The 18,906-nt window shown below is 35.7% G+C and overlaps 1 protein-coding gene across 1 annotated transcript in view; it reads left to right on the forward strand.

Moving 5' to 3' along the window:
• The window catches only part of hdac4 (histone deacetylase 4), a 552,364-nt gene that overhangs the window by 423,997 nt on the left and 109,461 nt on the right, over nucleotides 1-18,906 (forward strand). Inside the window, 3 exon segments of the mRNA XM_028807299.2 lie at nucleotides 3,414-3,674; nucleotides 15,670-15,856; nucleotides 16,003-16,136. Of these exon segments, the coding sequence (XP_028663132.1) occupies nucleotides 3,414-3,674; nucleotides 15,670-15,856; nucleotides 16,003-16,136 (582 nt within the window).

Raw genomic sequence — 18,906 nt, forward strand, 5'->3', positions numbered from 1 at the left:
AAAATGTAAGCACACTGTACAGTATATACAAGAAGCATGAAACAATTGTGAAAATTATTGCAGTTTGATGTTCACAGAGTAAATTGAACCATGTACTTTTGAAGGCAAAGTTGTTTAATTATGTCCCCTCATTATGCAGTGAAAAATAAATCCTAAGATTTCTTCAAATTTTTCAGTAGATTCATGAACCTAGAAAATAGTTGTTACGCCAGAACATTATTACAGGAATGAATATTTGGCTGGATATGCATTTCCTCATTAATGTTGGAGCAGTAAAATGTCACAGTTCCTACTAAATACTCACTCAAAGAAGTGGTAAAAGAGAAATGACCTGGCTAATTAAACAAATTTACAAAAATACTAGTTGACTTTTTTCAGCTTCGTCTAACAATCAGTAAATTACAGAAATGAAATTAAATGTTCTACCTAACATGGTGATGAAAAGGCAATCTGTTTTATCAATTTACTAAACTCACATAATCCAATTTTACAGACCATTAACTCATATTATTTTCTACATATTCAAGTAAAGCAGGAGCTTATGCAAGGCTAGAAACCTGAACAGTGCCAGACAGTGGCCACACACACACACCCATACATATTTCTTTGGAATGTATTGGAAGTGCCAGAGTATGCAGAGGTAACTCACGAGATATGTGGGGAATGTGCTGAATCCAGACAAATTATGTCCAGGGTGGGTTTTGAACCCTTGTCCCAGCAGCTGTGAGACAGCAGCATTACCTTGCTGCCAAAGAAAAATCATCAAATGCTTATTATTTAATTTTCTAATTTTCTTATTCAAGGTAAGGGTCACACATCACCAGAGCCTACCTTGCAGCACTGGACAGAAGATATGAAACAGTGATTGAATATGGTGGCAGTCCATTGTGTTTGTCTCCCATTTACCAAATATGTGCCTAGTAGGTTAATTGATTGTTTTAATTTGGTGCGTATATCTGAGTATGTCAGTGAGTGTGCCCTGCAAACATGTGTAACAAAAACGTAAACTATGCACAGAAAGTGACCATGCAATAATATGAATCCAGGACACAGGAGGAGGGAGGCAACATCAATAACTTTTATACTACCATGCTACACCAAAGATACATCAATATTTCTAATAGTTTTACTGTAAATGTTTCTATTTTTAATGCATCTTATTAAGTGAAGTTAATAGTCTGTGTTTAAAAAATCAATGCTGTATTAGTAAGCAAATTTATTTTTCAGATCTCACTCATTTCAAAATATTACAATAATACAGGATGATATATTCAGCCAAATTTATGGAAATAATGTCAAAAGTCTTTAACTGAACATCATAATTCATTTTAATATAAATCAATTTATATAATGCCAAAAGTCAAAAAAGTACATTGTTATAATGATGTTATCATATAATTTTTAAAAGCACAAAATGCATGCATTATCAGTATTTTCAAACCTTACAAGAATAAGATTGACCAAATACATTTTTTCAGGGCAGCATGGCAGTGCAGTTGTTTGTTATGCTGCTGCCTTCAAGGATCCAGCATCCTGGGTTCAAATCCCATACCCTATCTTTGTCCATGTGGGCTTTACATGTTCTTTGCATTTCTGTGCACATGTTCCTCTGAGTACTCTGATTTTCCATCATTATCCCGTAGGCTGATTAGGGTTAGTGGCTCCTGCAGTTGACTGGCACTCTTTCTATTCCTATCCATTCTTTGCTTCCATTACAGTATTGCTGAGATTGCTCCAGCCCCTAGCATGTCTAAAAATGTTATATGTTGCAACATCAAAGCAGTATGTTCAAATATTTCAGTTGCTGCACTTCATGCTAATTTTGTATGGTAGTATTTATATAACTTATTTAACTTTGGATGAGGACACTGATGAATTTGTAATTAATATAGGAATATAACATTTGGTGAATGATGTGTTAATAGATCACTACCCTTCAAAGAAAGTAATTGTCTCACTTACTTGTCAACTGAGCAGTTTTGACTCACTCTGTCAGAGGTGATAACATCACATTTGCACTTGATCCAGTAAGTCATTGAAATATACTTTCATTTTATAAAGTTATAATAACGTATGGGCTCTTATCTGTTTACTTAAAGTATAGCAGATACTTAACCCATGTACAGTAATTTCATTTTAAACCAAATACTAGAAATCAAATATTAGTTTTTATATTTAGGTTTTTCTGTTGTACCCATGGTTGTATAAAAAGTGTCTTTTGCCCACTCTTGAATAACATTGAAATCAAGCCTCAACCTTTATGTTCTTGGCTTAAAATAAAATGTACTGAAACTTCTGATAGTACTTTTTCTTGAAAATTAGTCCTAAAAAATAAGAAACGTCAACAGTCACACCATGCATTTTAAGCTTAGGTAAGAGCATAAATTTCTCATTAGGGCTGGCTTCTCATGAAATTTTTAATGGCCCGTGGTCATAAGTTCAGTTTCCGTAAATGTGGACTTATTTGAAGCTTTATTTATTTATTTATTACATACTGTAGTTATAAGAAAAGGATGGTTGTTTGTGGATTTGTTGATTAGTAAGTACAGTTTTTTTATTTGACTAGGCAACAGACATCATAGATAACTTAAATTAGACAAAAAAAAAGTTTTTAATTTTAAATGTTTAATTGTAAATTTAAATTATGGCAAATGCTGTAAGCATCTGTCTATGTGAAGATATTAAATCTAATAATTGATGTTGAGTAATAAATAGACTCAAAATTAAGTGAACTGTGGGTATATAGAGTAATTGGTGTTTTGCTATTTAAAGGCGGTAAACATACTTATTTGTGTAAAGCTGACAGTGTAGGCACAGTTCAGCAGCAAAGGGAATAGTAGAAGTATAAAAGTGAGTGAGATATACAGAGATGTCCAGTACTTGTGTAATGTTTTGACTTCAGTTACTATGTGTAATAAACATTCTTCTAAACACTAGAAGTTGACATTGATAATAAAGTTTATAGTTAATTAATTTTTGGTTATAGTTTATTTTTTATTATATACATTTTCAAAGCACTTTTATACTTCTAACTGCTCATTTATTCTAAAAGCAATAATACTTGAGAGCAAAGTACAGAAAGATCCTTAAACAGAAATAACTGCATGAGAAAGTTATATATTTCTACTTTTTGTTTTATTGTTCTGAAAAATGAAAAGTGTTTAATTGTTTAAAGATACTTAAAAAGAAAAATAAGATGAAATCTATATGTTGAAGAGATTCTGAAGTGTTTTTCTTGTTATTCAATTGATGACATGTTGGCCATTCTTACAAATATATTGAAGTAAACAAAAAAGATGTAAATTCATAAAGGTTATGTTTTTAAACTAACCAGAAATCTTTAAAAGTAGTATTTTAACTACATTTCTAAGAAATAATAAGTAATAGGGTGTTTCCTTTCCTTGTTTTTCTAGATGATTCCAAAGCCAACTGAACCAGGAAGGCAGCCTGAGAGCCACCCTGAAGAAACAGAGGAGGAGTTACGAGAGCATCAAGCCCTAGTGGATGAACCATTTGGAGAACATGCTGCTGCCACTGGTCCCAAAGATGGCATTCTTCGGCTTGTCCAAGTTAAGCAGGAGCCTCTTGAGAGTGATGAAGATGAAACTCAGCAACAGCATGAAGACCTGGAAATCCGGAAGAGACAAGCTGAACAAGAGATTCTCTTCCGGCAGGTAACATAATTCATATCAGATAAAGGAAAACCCATCCTTTTAAACACTTCATGCAAAGCAGAAGTACATTATAAAAGGTGTTTTGTTTAGTTGTTGTCACTAACTAAACTTCTCAAAGGATTTCATTATGTAAGAAGTTAAAACCACCTAATGAGTCACTTAATGATATGAGATAAGCAGTCTTTTTGCATATTTCCATAGAAATCTAGAGACATCTCAAAATATGGAGTAGAATATTTGAGGTAGCTTCTCCACACAGGAGTGAAGCAGATGTACAGTTATAATGTCTGGACAGATGACAGGAAATGCGAGGGAAGAAATGTTGAACACATAACTAAAACAGAACTTTTTTCATGTTATAATAATGAGAAACTGCTGACGTGAACTATATAATGTGTGAAGGCTGAAGTCCAAACATCAAATAGACACTTTCACAAAGGTACACTTTTATCCAAGAATATAACCGAAGAAAAAGAAATTGTTCAATTTACATGTTACTGGCAATGTGTAAAAACTAAAAACTATCAATCAATAGGAAGTAAAAACGTCTGCTTGGCTGGTGCAGAGGTAAGAACTGTTCTCTCATAACCAAGAGGTTGCAGGTTTGATCCTGGGTCCTCCTAGCATTTTCCATTTTAGTAGTGAGCTGCTATTATTGTTGTTATTATATCATAAAAACATACATTAGATTTGAGTCTGTAACAGCCGGTGTAAATTTATGGTACTTGTACAAGTTAGTGCTGAAGGGATAAAAGCAGACACACAAACGCAGCTCAGTCATTTCTTCTTGGTGTCTTGTTGAGCAAATAGACACCGCAGTGTCTATAGCGGATGTTACTTTTCCTCATACATAGACATCCACATCAACATGTCATTTGAAAGATTTTTTATATTCAAGAATCCAAGAATAAAACTGAATAAATAAATCATTCAAATTAAGTTTTATTCAAGAATAAAATTGAATAAAAAAATCATTCAAATTTAGTTTTATTCAAGAATACAGGACTAAAGCTGAATAAAAAAAAAAAATCATTCAAATTCAGTTTTATTCATGAATCCAAGAATAAAACTGAATAAAAAAAATCATTTGAATGTCCATGTGCGAGGAAAAGTAACATCTTTTACAAGTACCATAAATATATACAGAGGATGTTACAGACTCGCATCAAATGTATGTTTTTATTATGTGATAATAATAATAACAGTAGTTCACTGCTCAAAGCGGTAAATTCAGAGACGACATGGGAATTAGCTTATCCACTGCAACATCTGCGCAGTGACGGGGAAGTGTTACCATTGTGACAACTGGTTGAAAATTAAATGCGCAAACACACACGTACAGTATGTGAACGTCTTTTACTTTGTACCGACTGATAGTTGGTCTTCAGCAACATGTCAATTGAGCAATTTCTTTTTCTTCGGTTTTATTCTTGAATAAAAGCAAACTTGTTTTGTTATACCTTTTGTGAAAGTGGTTCTTGGATATTTGGGCTACAGTCTTCATACATCCTACAATTCACATGAAAATTATGTCATTATTGCTCCAACATATAAAAACATTTTCTGTTTTAGCCATGTTTTCAGCATTTCTTCCCTCACATTTCCTCTGTCATTCTATATTTACACAGATCGTTGTAAAAATGGAAGACACGTGACATCTATGTATCTGAAATCACAATATTTCATTACCTATTTTATTCCTTGCAAACACATTATCAGATAAACACTTCAACACAGACTTGAGCTGTGAGGATTGCAACAGGCTGATGCTTTCATCAGACTGAGTGGGGTGTAGGGGTGTAGCAGGTTGCATTCTGCTAAACCACACATTTGTAAAACAAAAGCGGGCTATTAGCGCAGTGATAAGGAGCTAGCTTATTGGCATATGTCGGGAAAATTTAAGGAGGTCAGGGACAACAAAAATAATCATAAGCTTTAGGGATTCTAGTGTTAACAGCATTCATTACATCTCTAACTTAATTAACCCAAGTTAAAATGTCTTTAACTAGATTCCAACTCTAAATAGGCATGTCATTAGAAATTACCTGTTAATTTTTAATTGAAAATGTTATAAAGTTCCAATTAGTATTAAGAGAACAAAACACACTAACAGATAAAACTGAAATATTACTTAATGTTAAATGCAAAGTCAAGCCCAGAGCTGTTCTTCTGAGAATGTAACACAATATAAGAATTCTATTGTAAAAATAAACTAATCTAAGTAACCATTTATTTTACAGGCAATTATTAGCCACTTATTAGTTGAGGGAAATCAAAACTTGTAGAAAGTTTGGTTCAACAAAACTAAAGCTGCAACCACCTGATGCATTAAAGCATTCAAAAAATGTAAGTAGAAATGAGAATGATAGCAGTTTAAAGTCATTCATATTTATATTCAGGCATATGTGACATAAGAAGTTGCTACCACATGCTTTTAAGTCCAGCAATTTGATGTGTACTTTACAGTACATTTTCATAAACATTTTGTTGTGGTAAGCATACATGTTATTTCTTTCATTACCCGGAAAATCAACACAAAAAGCATGGCAGCAAGGTGGCCTTTCTTAAAGTTTCTAGAGTGGATATCAGCATGGTTGATTGAAATCCTCTAGTGCTTTTGAAGTCATTAACTCTGGTTATGTCAAAGCTAATCAAATCTCTAGTGATCACACAAATGAGGATTGTTATTCCCTCTTACGACTTTTCACCTTGGTAAAGTTTTGTTAAATGGTCTCTCTAGGCAGGTGAACACTTGTACTGTTTGTTCCCAAAGCTTCAGAGTGAATACCATTTCTTTTGTTTTTTGTTACAGTGTTAAGTTCTAAGCTGGTAACCCTGAAAGACATCCTATGAAATAAAAAGTATTTTTCTGTTATTTATATGAGAATGAGAAGTGGAAAAAAATCGAAAACTTTTCACTTGCCATGCAAGTGGGGGTAAAGTCCACAGTTATAATTTATAAGTTATAATAATTTCAGGTTGCAGCATTTCTAAGTAGCAACATAAACACCAAAAAGGCTTAGTTTTCTGATTTAGTTTTTGAAAATCTCAGATGAATAGCATCAAAAATGCAGTTTGTAGCAGGTTGAATATACATCTTCCAAGGGGGGCAGCTGAGGAGACATGATTCTTCATAGTGTGCTGTAAATCTGTTTTTTCTCCCTGTATTTTGTCAAAATACAATCATTTTTCATGCAGAGCACTATTTTCGACCTACTCTTCGGCCTACATATTAAGTGGAAAGGCCATTACTTCAAAGGGTCATTTAAGAATTTCCATAAACCGCATGTTTCAACGGCTGCATTTTTCAGTTGCACTGATTGGAGTTCCTCGCTTTCATAGCAGAGTGAAAATTAAGCAAGATAGGCCAGTCCTTTCCCTCGAGGCATCATGCTTGACTGCACTTGTGTATTAAAATATGATTAAATATGCTATTTTCACACTAGATATCACCACCTTCGCAGTGCAGTATGAAATCTAGCCTTCCTTCAGTCCCTTTGGGCAAATACTCTGCAGTGTTTCTTGATGCTCGATTTATAGATTTAGATTTATTTTATTTTTATTTTATTAAGTCGTTTGAAATAGTTCTTAGCCACTGAAGGTTAAATGAGTGAAGCTTTCACAATCTTGACTTTACTTCTCTATTAGAAGAACAAAATCAAGCATCCTCATTATTGCTCTTTGTTTTGACTTCTTTCCCTGTGTGTGGGACTTTTAAACAGCTAAAAGCAGTAGGACACAATTTTGAATGTTTATGTAAAACACTAAAACAGGTAAAAAGACATGTTTCATGTCTATATTATGAAGAAATAAGAACTCTAAAAAACAAAAAACACATTGCTTAAAACAGTCATTAAATTGGAGTTGGAGTGTCAAGGGGCTGGAACATAAATTGAAAGGGAAAAAAAAGTGTGATCACATCTTTGCTCATTACATTCAGATATAGCCTTTTTGCAAGAAACCCTTTTAAATATTAACACTAGAATTACCAGAGCCTACAAAAAAACTCGTAGATCAGTCCCACCTTAAATCACTTCGCACCTCTCCATCAGCGTCTTTTGTCCTGTAAATGTGTCGATAAGCAGCAAGCAGCCTGCTATCACATCCCCCACCGCGGCACAGTTTTCTCAAGTCAAAAGTCTGTTTACCTGCGTGTCAGTTGCTTAAGAGTTGTATAGAGTGAGAAGTCAAGCAAAATGACACCTTTTATAAAATCTATATTGTTATTTGGAACACATGCATTTCATGTGTGTTCCGTGTCTACAACAATCTATGTACAGTAAACACATTGTTAAAACAGAAATGTTTTTCATGTTTTAGTAATAATTGACAAAATGTAGACATGAAGTGTATAATGTGTTAAGCCTGAATTCCAAATATCAAATAAACACTTTCACAAAAGGTACAAATATAACAGAACAAGTGCGCTTCTATTCAAGAATATAACTGCAGAAAAAGAACCCGCGTTAGGGTGCCACATTGACATGCATTTGCTACGACCGCTTCTGTGGCACAACGGTATCAACTGTTGACTGGTAATCAAAACTTCACGGATTCGACCCCGGACGAGTCCATTTTGAGAAGTGAGCTGCTCTTATTCTTACTACTTTAGAATAAAAACATGCATTTGATTTCAGTCCCAATAACATATAGTAAGAATTAATTTAATCTAAAATAGTGCATTGTTCCCAGGTTTAATATCATAGAACCTTCAAGGGGCTGATGAGGAGACATCACTGTTCATAATATGCTGTAAAAGCTATTTTTTCTAAATAGCTCCCAATATTTTGTCAAAATACAATCGTTTTTCATGCAGAACACTATCTTCAACCTTTGATTTGATTTATTTATATTTTTATTAAAAAAATGTTGCCTTTGCTGTTTCTCCCTCCAGTCAGGAGTCATGCCACCACATATACAGCAACAAGCTTGATTGCTTTCTTCCCAGTCCTTTTATCTTAGAATGCCTGCATTATGTGGATCAACAAACTGCTCTTGCCGAACCGAAAAACATTTCCAACTTGTCCTATAATGGCCACCTTATGCTAGTCTTTCACATTTTCTCCATCACATTGCTGTACGCCTCCTGCAGTGTAAGAAGATGGCCCAAGAAGTCAGTCTGTTGTGTTTGCTATTACTGTATATCCTTCTTGCCTTAACACTAGAATTACCAGAGCCTACGAAAAACTCGTAGATCCGGCCCACCTTAAATCGCTTCTTAAAACCGTTCTCACCTCTCCGCCAGTGTCTTTTGTCATCTAAATGTACTGATAAGGACATGCTGCCAGCAGCCGGCTATTCCATCCCCCCACCGACTTAGAACGTAAACGAGCTTTTCCCAGCTCATGCCTTGATTGATTATCTTGGAGTGAGTGGAGTTTTAGAATGGAAATAATAAATCGCTATTTGGAACACACGCATTTCATGTGTGTTGCGTTTCTGCAGTAATCTGTGTAAACACATTGTTAAAACAGAAACGTTTTTTATATTCTAGTAACAAATGACAAAATGTAAGCATAAACTATATAATGTATGAAGCCTGAAGTCCAAATATCAAAGAAACACTTTCACAAAAGGTACAAAAAAAAAAGCCACCGCCAAAAAAAGCTACCTTAGTGTGTGACATTGACACGCATTAGCTATCACTGCTTCCGTGGCGCAACAGTATCAGTCGCTGACTGGGAATCAGAAGGTCATGAGTTCGATCCTGCACAACTCTCTTTTGAGAAGTGTTCATATTTTCACTATTTTAGAATAAAAAGATACATTTGATTTCAGTCTGTAACAGCCGGTGTAATTTATGATATTTGTAAAGGTTAGCTTTATTTTTTTTTTAAATTCACTTTTCATTGTCTCAGTCGCGTTCAGGATCCTTTCCTACCCCATCTGACACTGCTGTTTTCACATAAAGACTCGCTATAGTTCTGCAGTGTATCACGATACATACGACCGCGTGTTTTTTCCCCCAATATTGCCAGTCCCCACGTGTTGCTGTATGCTGTTTCTTTTGTACTCCAGGACATGCAGAGGAAAGCATAGTAAAGAGCAGTAACTTCAGCGCTATATGCAATCATCAGACACTCCCCATCTGATACTGCTGTTTTCACATAAAGACGTGCTAAAGCTCTGCAGTGTACTTGTGGCTGCATTGTCGTACCAATGCTTGCGAACTGAAGTGTCTGCATGCACTTTTCGTGGCATTACACGTGTATTTTTTGAGTATGCCCATGTAGCTCAAACACAGGAACATATGTTGATGTAAAAGTATAACAAAACAAGTGCACATTTATTCAAGACTATAACCGAAGAAAACAGAAAGCAAGTTACAGTAGGCGGTTGATATGACAGCTTGCGTGGTGGAATGCTAAGAACTGCTGATTTCCATTCCGTGCTACACAACTGTTAACATATGAATCTGATGATTGCATATAGCGCTGTCTTATTCAGTGTGCGCAAGAACATGCAGGTGGCCAGTTGCTGAGTGCTACAACACACTTTTTAAAAAAAGAAAGACAAATATATGTGACGTTTTGAAGAAATCATTTTATGACGCGAATAGTACCAATCAGAAAACATCGTCGAAGTAATGCAATATTATTTGAAAACGAACAGCGTCAGATCGGATGTGAAGTTATACTGGCGCTGTTTGAGTCAGATCAGAAGCTGAATAAGCTGAAAAAGCTCCTGTTCTGACTCTAAGTAAAAAAGCATGAATTAATCAACAGAAATAACCGCGATTGACATTTTAAAGTTAACGAGCGCGTGAGCTTATTCAGTTCTGCTGGATCAACGCATATGTTGATCTTTTTTTCTTTCAGTAATAGCGGCAACATAAATCCACACCCGATCTGACGCTGTTCATTTTCAAATAATATTGCATTAGTGCGATGATGTTTTCACATATATTGTCTCTTTCTTTCAGGTGTGTAATAGGAACCACAGCATAGAGAGAAGCGTGTACATTGTAACAGGTACACACGTTGTAAATGTAGGAAAGACTATCCTTGCATGTGTGTGAACAGTTAACATTTGAATCTGATTATTGCATATAACGCTGAACTTACTGCTCTGTACTATTCTATCCTCTGCATGTCCTGGAGTATACAAAAGAAACAGCATACAGCAACATGTGGGGACTGGCAAGATCGGGAAAAAAAAATACGCATTCACTGATTACAAAACACAAGATGTTATTCGAATGAATATGAATAATATGAATAATGTTGCATCCGTGCCACAAAGTTTTCCGAAATGTACTATACAGGTCATAAAACGAATAATTCCAAATATCATATATACCTACGTCTGTGTTTTTTTGTTGTTTTGACATCATTCACCATAAGGTGCACTCTAATTCAGCATGAGCAGGAACACTCAATAAAACCGAATAAAAAAATCAAGTGACGGTGAGATACGAAGAAGGCAGATTCGCCAGCGTTTGTGTGTCAGCTTTTATCCCTCCAGATGAGAGAATGTCCAGTTCCATTGTCTCAAAACACCACTCACATCTCCAGTTATTCCGTTTCAAATAAAAAATAACAACGTCAGATCCCGGGGGTCGGGGGGGGGGTAGTATGTATCGTGATCGTGATTTAGAGAGAATAAAAGTAAAAAAAAATACGGTAACTTTTACAAGTCCTATAAATGCACACCGTGTGTTACAGACGCAAACCAAATGTATGTGTGTACTGTATAATATTAACAAAAAGAGGAGCTCACTACTGAAAACGGCAAATATAGGAGTGAGTGGGAATCGAACCGGGGACTCTCAGTTACAAGTCAGCAAATCTTACCGCTACGCCACGGAAGCTATTGTATCAATCTTGAACCTTTTGTGGAAGTGTTTTTACTTGATCTTTGGACTTCAGGCTTCATACATTATATAGTTTATGCCTACATTTTGTCATTTACTACTAAAATATGAAAAACGTTTCTGTTTTAAAAATGTGTTTACACAGATTGCTGTAGAAATGGAACACACATGAACTGTGTGTGTTTCAAATAGCGACCTATTATTTCCACACTAAAACTCTAGCAGTTCAGTCACTCCCAGATAATCAAACAAGGCAAGAGCTGGGAAAACTTAGTGAACGCTCTGCGACGGTGGGGGATGGAATAGCCGGCTGCTTGCTGGCTCGTCTTAATCAGCACATTTAGAAGACAAAAGAGAGCTGCGAATGGTTTTAAGGTGGGCCGGATCTACGAGTTTTTTCGTAGACTCTGGTAATTCTAGTGTTAAGCTGTCATAAATAGTAGAGTGAATCTATTAGATAGATAGATAGATAGATAGATACATACATACATACATACATACATACATACATACATACATACATACATACATACATACATACATACATACATACATACATACTTTATTAATCCCAAGGGGAAATTCACATACTCCAGCAGCAAAAAATATTAAATTAAAGAGTAATAAAAAATGCAGGTAAAAAACAGACAATAACTTGAATAATGTTCAACGTTTACCCCCTCTGGTGGAATTGAAGAGACGCATAGTTTGGGGGAGGAATGATCTTCTCAGTCTGTCAGTGGAGCAGGACAGTGACAGCAGTCTGTCGCTGAAACTGCTCCTCTGTCTGGAGATGACACTGTTTAATGGATGTAGTGGATTTTCCATAATTGATAGGAGCCTGCTGAGTGCCCGTTGCTCTGCTACAGATGTCAAACCGTCCAGCTCTATGCCAACAATAGAGCCTGCCTTCCTCACCAGTTTGTCCAGGCATGAGGCATCCTTCTTCTTAATGCTACCTCCCCAGCACACCACTGCGTAGAAGAGAGCACTTGCCACAACCATCTGATAGAACATCTGCAGCATCTTACTGCAGATTTTGAAGGATGCCAGTCTTCTAAGGAAGTACAGGCGGCTCTGTTCTTTCTTGCACAGAGAATCAGTATTGGCAGTCCAGTCCAATTTATCGTCCAGCTGCACTCCCAGGTATTTATTATGAAGATCTTAGCAGACCATGGAAGCTTTTTACAACAACTAGAGTTTTTTTTCTATGTGATTTCTGTCTCATTATTTCCAAGATGCGTTTTGCTCTATTGAGGGCAGTTCTGCCAAAGATACTGTCAACGGTTCCATTTTCCTTCTTCACTATCAACTCTGTTAAAGGAATTTATATTTTTAAAATATACAGTTGTGCTTGAAAGTTTGTGAACCCTTTAGAATTTTCTATATTTCTGCATAAATATGACCTAAAACATCATCAGATTTTCACTCAAGTCCTAAAAGTAGATAAAGAGAAACCAGTTAAACAAATGAGACAAAAATATTATACTTGGTCATTTATTTATTAAGGAAAATTATCGAATATTACATATTTGTGAGTGGCAAAAGTATGTGAACCTCTAGGATTAGAAGTTAGTTTGAAGGTGAAATTAGAGTCAGGTGTTTTCAATCAATGGGATGACAATCAGGTGTGAGTGTTATTTAAAGAACAGGGATCTATCAAAGTCTGCTCTTCACAACACGTTTGTGGAAGTGTATCATGGCACAAAGAAAGGAGATTTCTGAGGACCTCAGAAAGAGAATTGGTGATTCTCATCAGGCTGGAAAAGGTTACACAACCATCTGTAAAGAGTTTGGACTCCACAAATCCACAGTCAGACAGATTGTGTACAAATGGAGGAAATTCAAGACCATTGTTACCCTCCCCAGGAGTGGTCGAACAACAAAGATCACTCCAAGAGCAAGGCGTGTAATAGTCGGCGAGGTCACAAAGGACCCCAGGGAAACTTCTAAGTAACTGAAGGCCTCTCTTACATTGGCTAATGTTCATGTTCATGAGTCCACCATCAGGAGAACACTGAACAACAATGGTGTGCATGGCAGGGTTGCAAGGAGAAAGCCACTGCTCTCCAAAAAAAACATTGGTGCTCGTCTGCAGTTTGCTAAAGATCACGTGGACAAACCAGAAGGCTATTGGAGAATGTTTTGTGGACGGATGAGACCAAAATAGAATTTTTTGGTTTAAATGAAAAGCGTTATGTTTGGAGAAAGGAAAACACTGCATTCCAGCATAAGAACCGTATCCCATCTGTGAAACATGGTGGTGGTAGTATCATGGTTTGGACCTGTTTTGCTGCATCTGCGCCAGGACGGCTTGCCTTCATTGATGGAACAATGAATTCTGAATTATATCAGAGAACTCTAAAGGAAAATGTCAGGACATCTGTCCATGAACTGAATCTCAAGAGAAGGTGGGTCATGCAGCAAGACAATGACCCTAAGCACACAAGTCGTTTTACCAAAGAATGGTTACAGAAAAATAAAGTTAATGTTTTGGAATGGCCAAGTCAAAGTCCTGACTTTAATCCAATCGAAATGTTGTGGAAGCACCAGAAGCGAGCAGTTAATGTGAGGAAACCCACCAACATCCCAGAGTTAAAGCTGTTCTGCACGGAGGAATGGGCTAAAATTCCTCCAAGCCGGTGTGCAGGACTGATCAATAGTTACCGGAAACATTTAGTTGCAGTTATTGCTGCAAAGATACTGAAAGCAAAGGTTCACATACTTTTGCCACTCACAAATACGTAATATTCGATCATTTTCCTTAATAAATAAATGACCAAGTATAATATTTTTGTCTTATTTGTTTAACTGGTTTCTCTTTATCTACTTTTAGGACTTTTAGGAAAATCTGATGATGTTTTAGGTCATATTTATGCAGAAATATAGAAAATTCTAAAGGGTTCACAATCTTTCAAGCACAACTGTATTTCACATAACATTGTGATGCTTGGTGAATTAGATCGTTTTTGTGCTTAGTTAAGTTTGTGTGTTACATTCTTTATCTTCCATCTTGACAATTATGGTTCTCTGATCACATGCATTTGGTTACAAGATTTGGTAACGTGTGCTTTTTTGGTTTTTCGATTTCCTGTCCTCTCTATTTGACTGTGATTTTTGTCACATGTATTAAGCCTTATATATGTTTTTTGACTTCACAGTTTTGACACACTGCTTTTTACTTTGGTTATCATTAATCTACTTTTTCTTTTCTGACTTAGTTCTTCTGTTTTCATATGCATTCATAACAAAGCCACCTTAATAAAAGAACAAGTGTTTGTGTGTCTGATTGTCTGTGTATTTGTCCGGTTCGTGTGTCTCTGTTATTTTCTGTTTGGTATTGGATTTGTGAATGGAATGAAAAATGCTACATGCATTACAAAATACATTACTGTATAAGGTGCTTTGCAGATGCTGCCTTTGAATATTACAGTGTATGAGTTCTGCATTGATTAATTAGACTTCAACCTGTTTAAATTGAGTAGCACAGCTATATAAAAATAGCACAACAAAACATCCTTACAATTTCACAATTCTTTTTTTATGTAATGACATATTTCTCAGGCAAGACATCAAATGTTTATGAAAACTATACAGTTCGAATTTAGCAATGTCCCATTTGCTGTCTTCAGAATTAAGACAACAAAAATAGTTGTTATGAGAAAGTAAACCTGTGTTAGTTTTAACTTATTTTTAACTTGCACCTTATGGTACTTCACCTATGCCCTTCCAGAGAAATTTAACTTGTTTGCTTTGATATCCATTAATGGAGATAAATGAGTTTTATGCTTAGCTTAGAGAAACACACATCAACCATTTGCAGCTTCCGTCCAGCTCCAAACTCTGTGCCTCATGCTTTCTTTTGCCTGGGCTTTATACCTTGTTTTTATTGTGTTTGTTAATTGCTTTACCAGAAGAATCTACTCATGTTCAAAATGTGATAATTTTACGGCAGATAATTTGTGAACAAAAACAATTAAATGATGATAACAAATAATGATGTGGAAAGTATGCAAGAAGATAATCATCTGCAAGGGTGGCTATTTAGTATCAACAGTGTCTCTAAATAATTTGATGCAGAATTCTGTATAGTGCCAAGAAGGCTTTCAGAGAACATGCCATCATGATAACATTTATATGTGGGTCACATTCTCCTAATTTTTAATCTCTTTTAATTTTCAGCAAGCCCTGTTACTTGAGCAACAGCGTATTCATCAGTTGAGAAACTACCAAGCATCAATGGAGGCTGCTGGGATACCTGTCACATTCGGAGGTCACCGGCCTCTCTCCAGAGCCCAGTCCTCTCCTGCCTCTGCAAGTTTTCCTATCTCAGTACAAGAGCCCCCATCCAAACCCAGATTCACTACAGGTCATTACTATATTATACATCGTTATTGTGCAATCTTTGCATGGGTAGGCTACATAATACTTTCTAAAATAGTTCAGAACTGAATGAGACTGGCCAAAATATCTGTATGAATTCTCAGATTATGACTTTTTTTTTTATATTTTCAGGTCTGGTATATGAAACCATGATGCTTAAGCATCAGTGCACTTGTGGAAACACTAACACTCACCCGGAGCATGCTGGGAGGATCCAAAGTATATGGTCTCGTCTTCAGGAAACAGGACTTCGTAGTAAATGTGAGGTAAATTATCAAATTTTAGCTTTTTTAGAATTTTGTTATTGTTAATTTTAACATTTTTACATGCCGGATTAGAGTTTCCAAACTTACAGTAACTTTGTTAAAGTGAAAATTATTGCTACCTTAGTTTCCCACTTGAATTTTACTACATGTATTGCATACCATCTTGTATCCATTGATCTCGGGCTATATGCATGCATTGAATTTTTTTTATTGGTGGAATTACCGAAGAATTAAATTTGGTTCACAAAAATGGATGGATAAATTTGATTTAATTCATATGCTGCCACTTGCACTAGTTGTAGCCAAATATTTTGACATTCAGCCCTTATTATGTAACAGAAGCAAGCAGCCAATGTAAGAGTTTCCTTAGTAAACATGGTTTGGGTAACTGGTGTTGCCAGGTATGGATAAGATGACAGCTTTATATCCTAAAGAAAGTCATACAGTTCAGCTAATCAGTAGAGAAAGTCCCCAAAATTCTTTTATCTTTGGAAAACCTTTATGAACACCCTCCTTAACCTACACATCATTAAATGCTAAACATGCTCAATATCTGTTATACCCTTTACTTAGTTTCCTTATTTAGACTTTTCTAGTATTACCATACTTCATTTTTTTCCTTTATTTTTTATGTCTTTAAGTGAGTGTAGAGTATATACATTGGGCCAATGTATTGTACCAAAATATATTTTTAATATATAAAGAAGTTTATTAAATCACTCATCCATAATTAAGGCAACTTAATGATAAATAAAACAATAGTACTGTAAAGGGTAACCCTTTTGTACGCTAATCAGGGAGTTGATTTTGGCTTATTTACTTACACAGAATGTATATCAAGAAGAGCAGGTTTTCTCAATTTCTATTAGTTTTGAAAGCAACCTCCTTTTTTGATTTGCCTTTATAACTTTTGAGACTGATGTTATAAAGAAAAATTGAACATTTTTGCAACATAAATACTAATGTTACAAAAAGAAAGCTCAAATACACTAACACTGCTAGTAAATACTTTTTTTTTATTCTGGTCAGGCACATAAAGAAAATATGAGAATTCTAAATGGTTACAGGGCAGCACGGTGGCGCAGTGGGTAGCGCTGCTGCCTTGCAGTTGGGAGATCTGGGGACCTGGGTTCGCTTTCCGGGTCCTCCCTGCGTGGAGTTTGCATGTTCTCCCCGTGTCTGCGTGGGTTTCCTACGGGCGCTCCGGTTTCCTCCCACAGTCCAAAGACATGCTGGTTAGGTGGATTGGCAATTCTAAATTGGCCCTAGTGTGTGCTTGGTGTGTGGGTGTGCTTGTGTGTGTCCTGCGGTGGGTTGGCACCCTGCCCGGGACTGGTTCCTGCCTTGTGCCCAGTGTTGGCTGGGATTGGCTCCAGCAGACCCCTGTGACCCTGTGTTCGGATTCAGCGGGTTGGAAAATGGATGGATGGATGGATAAATGGTTACAATTATTTTCTTTTAGATTGATCTTTTTGTGAGATGAAAGCTTGTTTTACATTGTTCCTACCAGCAGATGGCAGTGTTGATTATGATAACAAAGTCACAAAAATGAGATTATAAAATGTAACCTATTTTTTCATTAAAATTCAGATTATATATATTTAAAATTAAAATTAAATCTGTTCACCTTGGAATTATCAAGTGTCATAAAAACAATATTTTCATATATTTTCAAGATAATCCTGTAAATTACATAATATCATAGTAGACATTTTGGTGTATGCTTTTTTCATTTACAGTGTATATATAATGTGTTTTTTACTGCACATTTTATTTGTATTTTACATCCATATATATAGGGAAAATAACAACATATATGTGCTTCTTTTGGGTCTTAGCTACAATAAGTACTTAACAGGCTGTGACAAGCTCCGTCTCAACTTCCAGTTACTAAACATCTTTTTTAACTTCTAGTATTTGCTTTTTCCTAGCTCTGATTAAGTGGCTACTAGATAGAAGTAACAATGCAGGCTTAAATCAACTTTGTGAGTGTCAAAGGAAGAAAAGTACAATAAGGTGTAAAGATGTAATGTGATGTAAAGATTTTGAAATAGAACATGGATATCCTATTTTACTGCAGAAATTTTACGAGGAAGCTACATAGAACATTTGATAGTTGTATAGACTATGATATTATATAGTTTAACTTTTAGAGTGATTTTGCCAAAGCTCAGTACCTCTTAAAGTAACTGTTAAATTAATACCTTCTTGCATTATCACCCTAGTTCACAACAGATTGGTGTAACTCAGAACAGACCATAGTGATTATACACAAATTAGCATTCCAGTGGTTTCTTACTTGTATTTGCCATCTTCTTGCTAACAGAGTGATGACATGTTGCATATTGATCAGTAGGAATTTCACTATACTATATACAAATAACAGTAATGATGGCATAAAGATATACAGTCATGTGAAAAGTCAGTAAACCACATAGAAATGATTGACTTTTTCAACATATTTCAAAAGGCAAACAGTAAATATTCATGGAAACAGTATGGTCAGATAAAGGTGATATACTTGAACAAATGACACTGTGAAGCCCAGGTGCATACAGCCACCCTAAACCCGACACATTAGGTGACAATGATTAGAACCTTCTTATGGAGTATGTGGGTGGAACCTGTCTTACTTAAACCACAGATATTTGGAGTCTGGATGATCTGTTTGCTATAGTATGTAAGGTGTCTTTATGCCAAGATCAAAAGAGTGATCTAAGGTCCTCAGAAATGCCCTGAGTCTAGCAAGGGATTTAAAAAGATCACCAAA

Source organism: Erpetoichthys calabaricus, chromosome 8, assembly GCF_900747795.2.
Source record: "Erpetoichthys calabaricus chromosome 8, fErpCal1.3, whole genome shotgun sequence".
Classification (NCBI taxonomy): domain Eukaryota; kingdom Metazoa; phylum Chordata; class Cladistia; order Polypteriformes; family Polypteridae; genus Erpetoichthys; species Erpetoichthys calabaricus.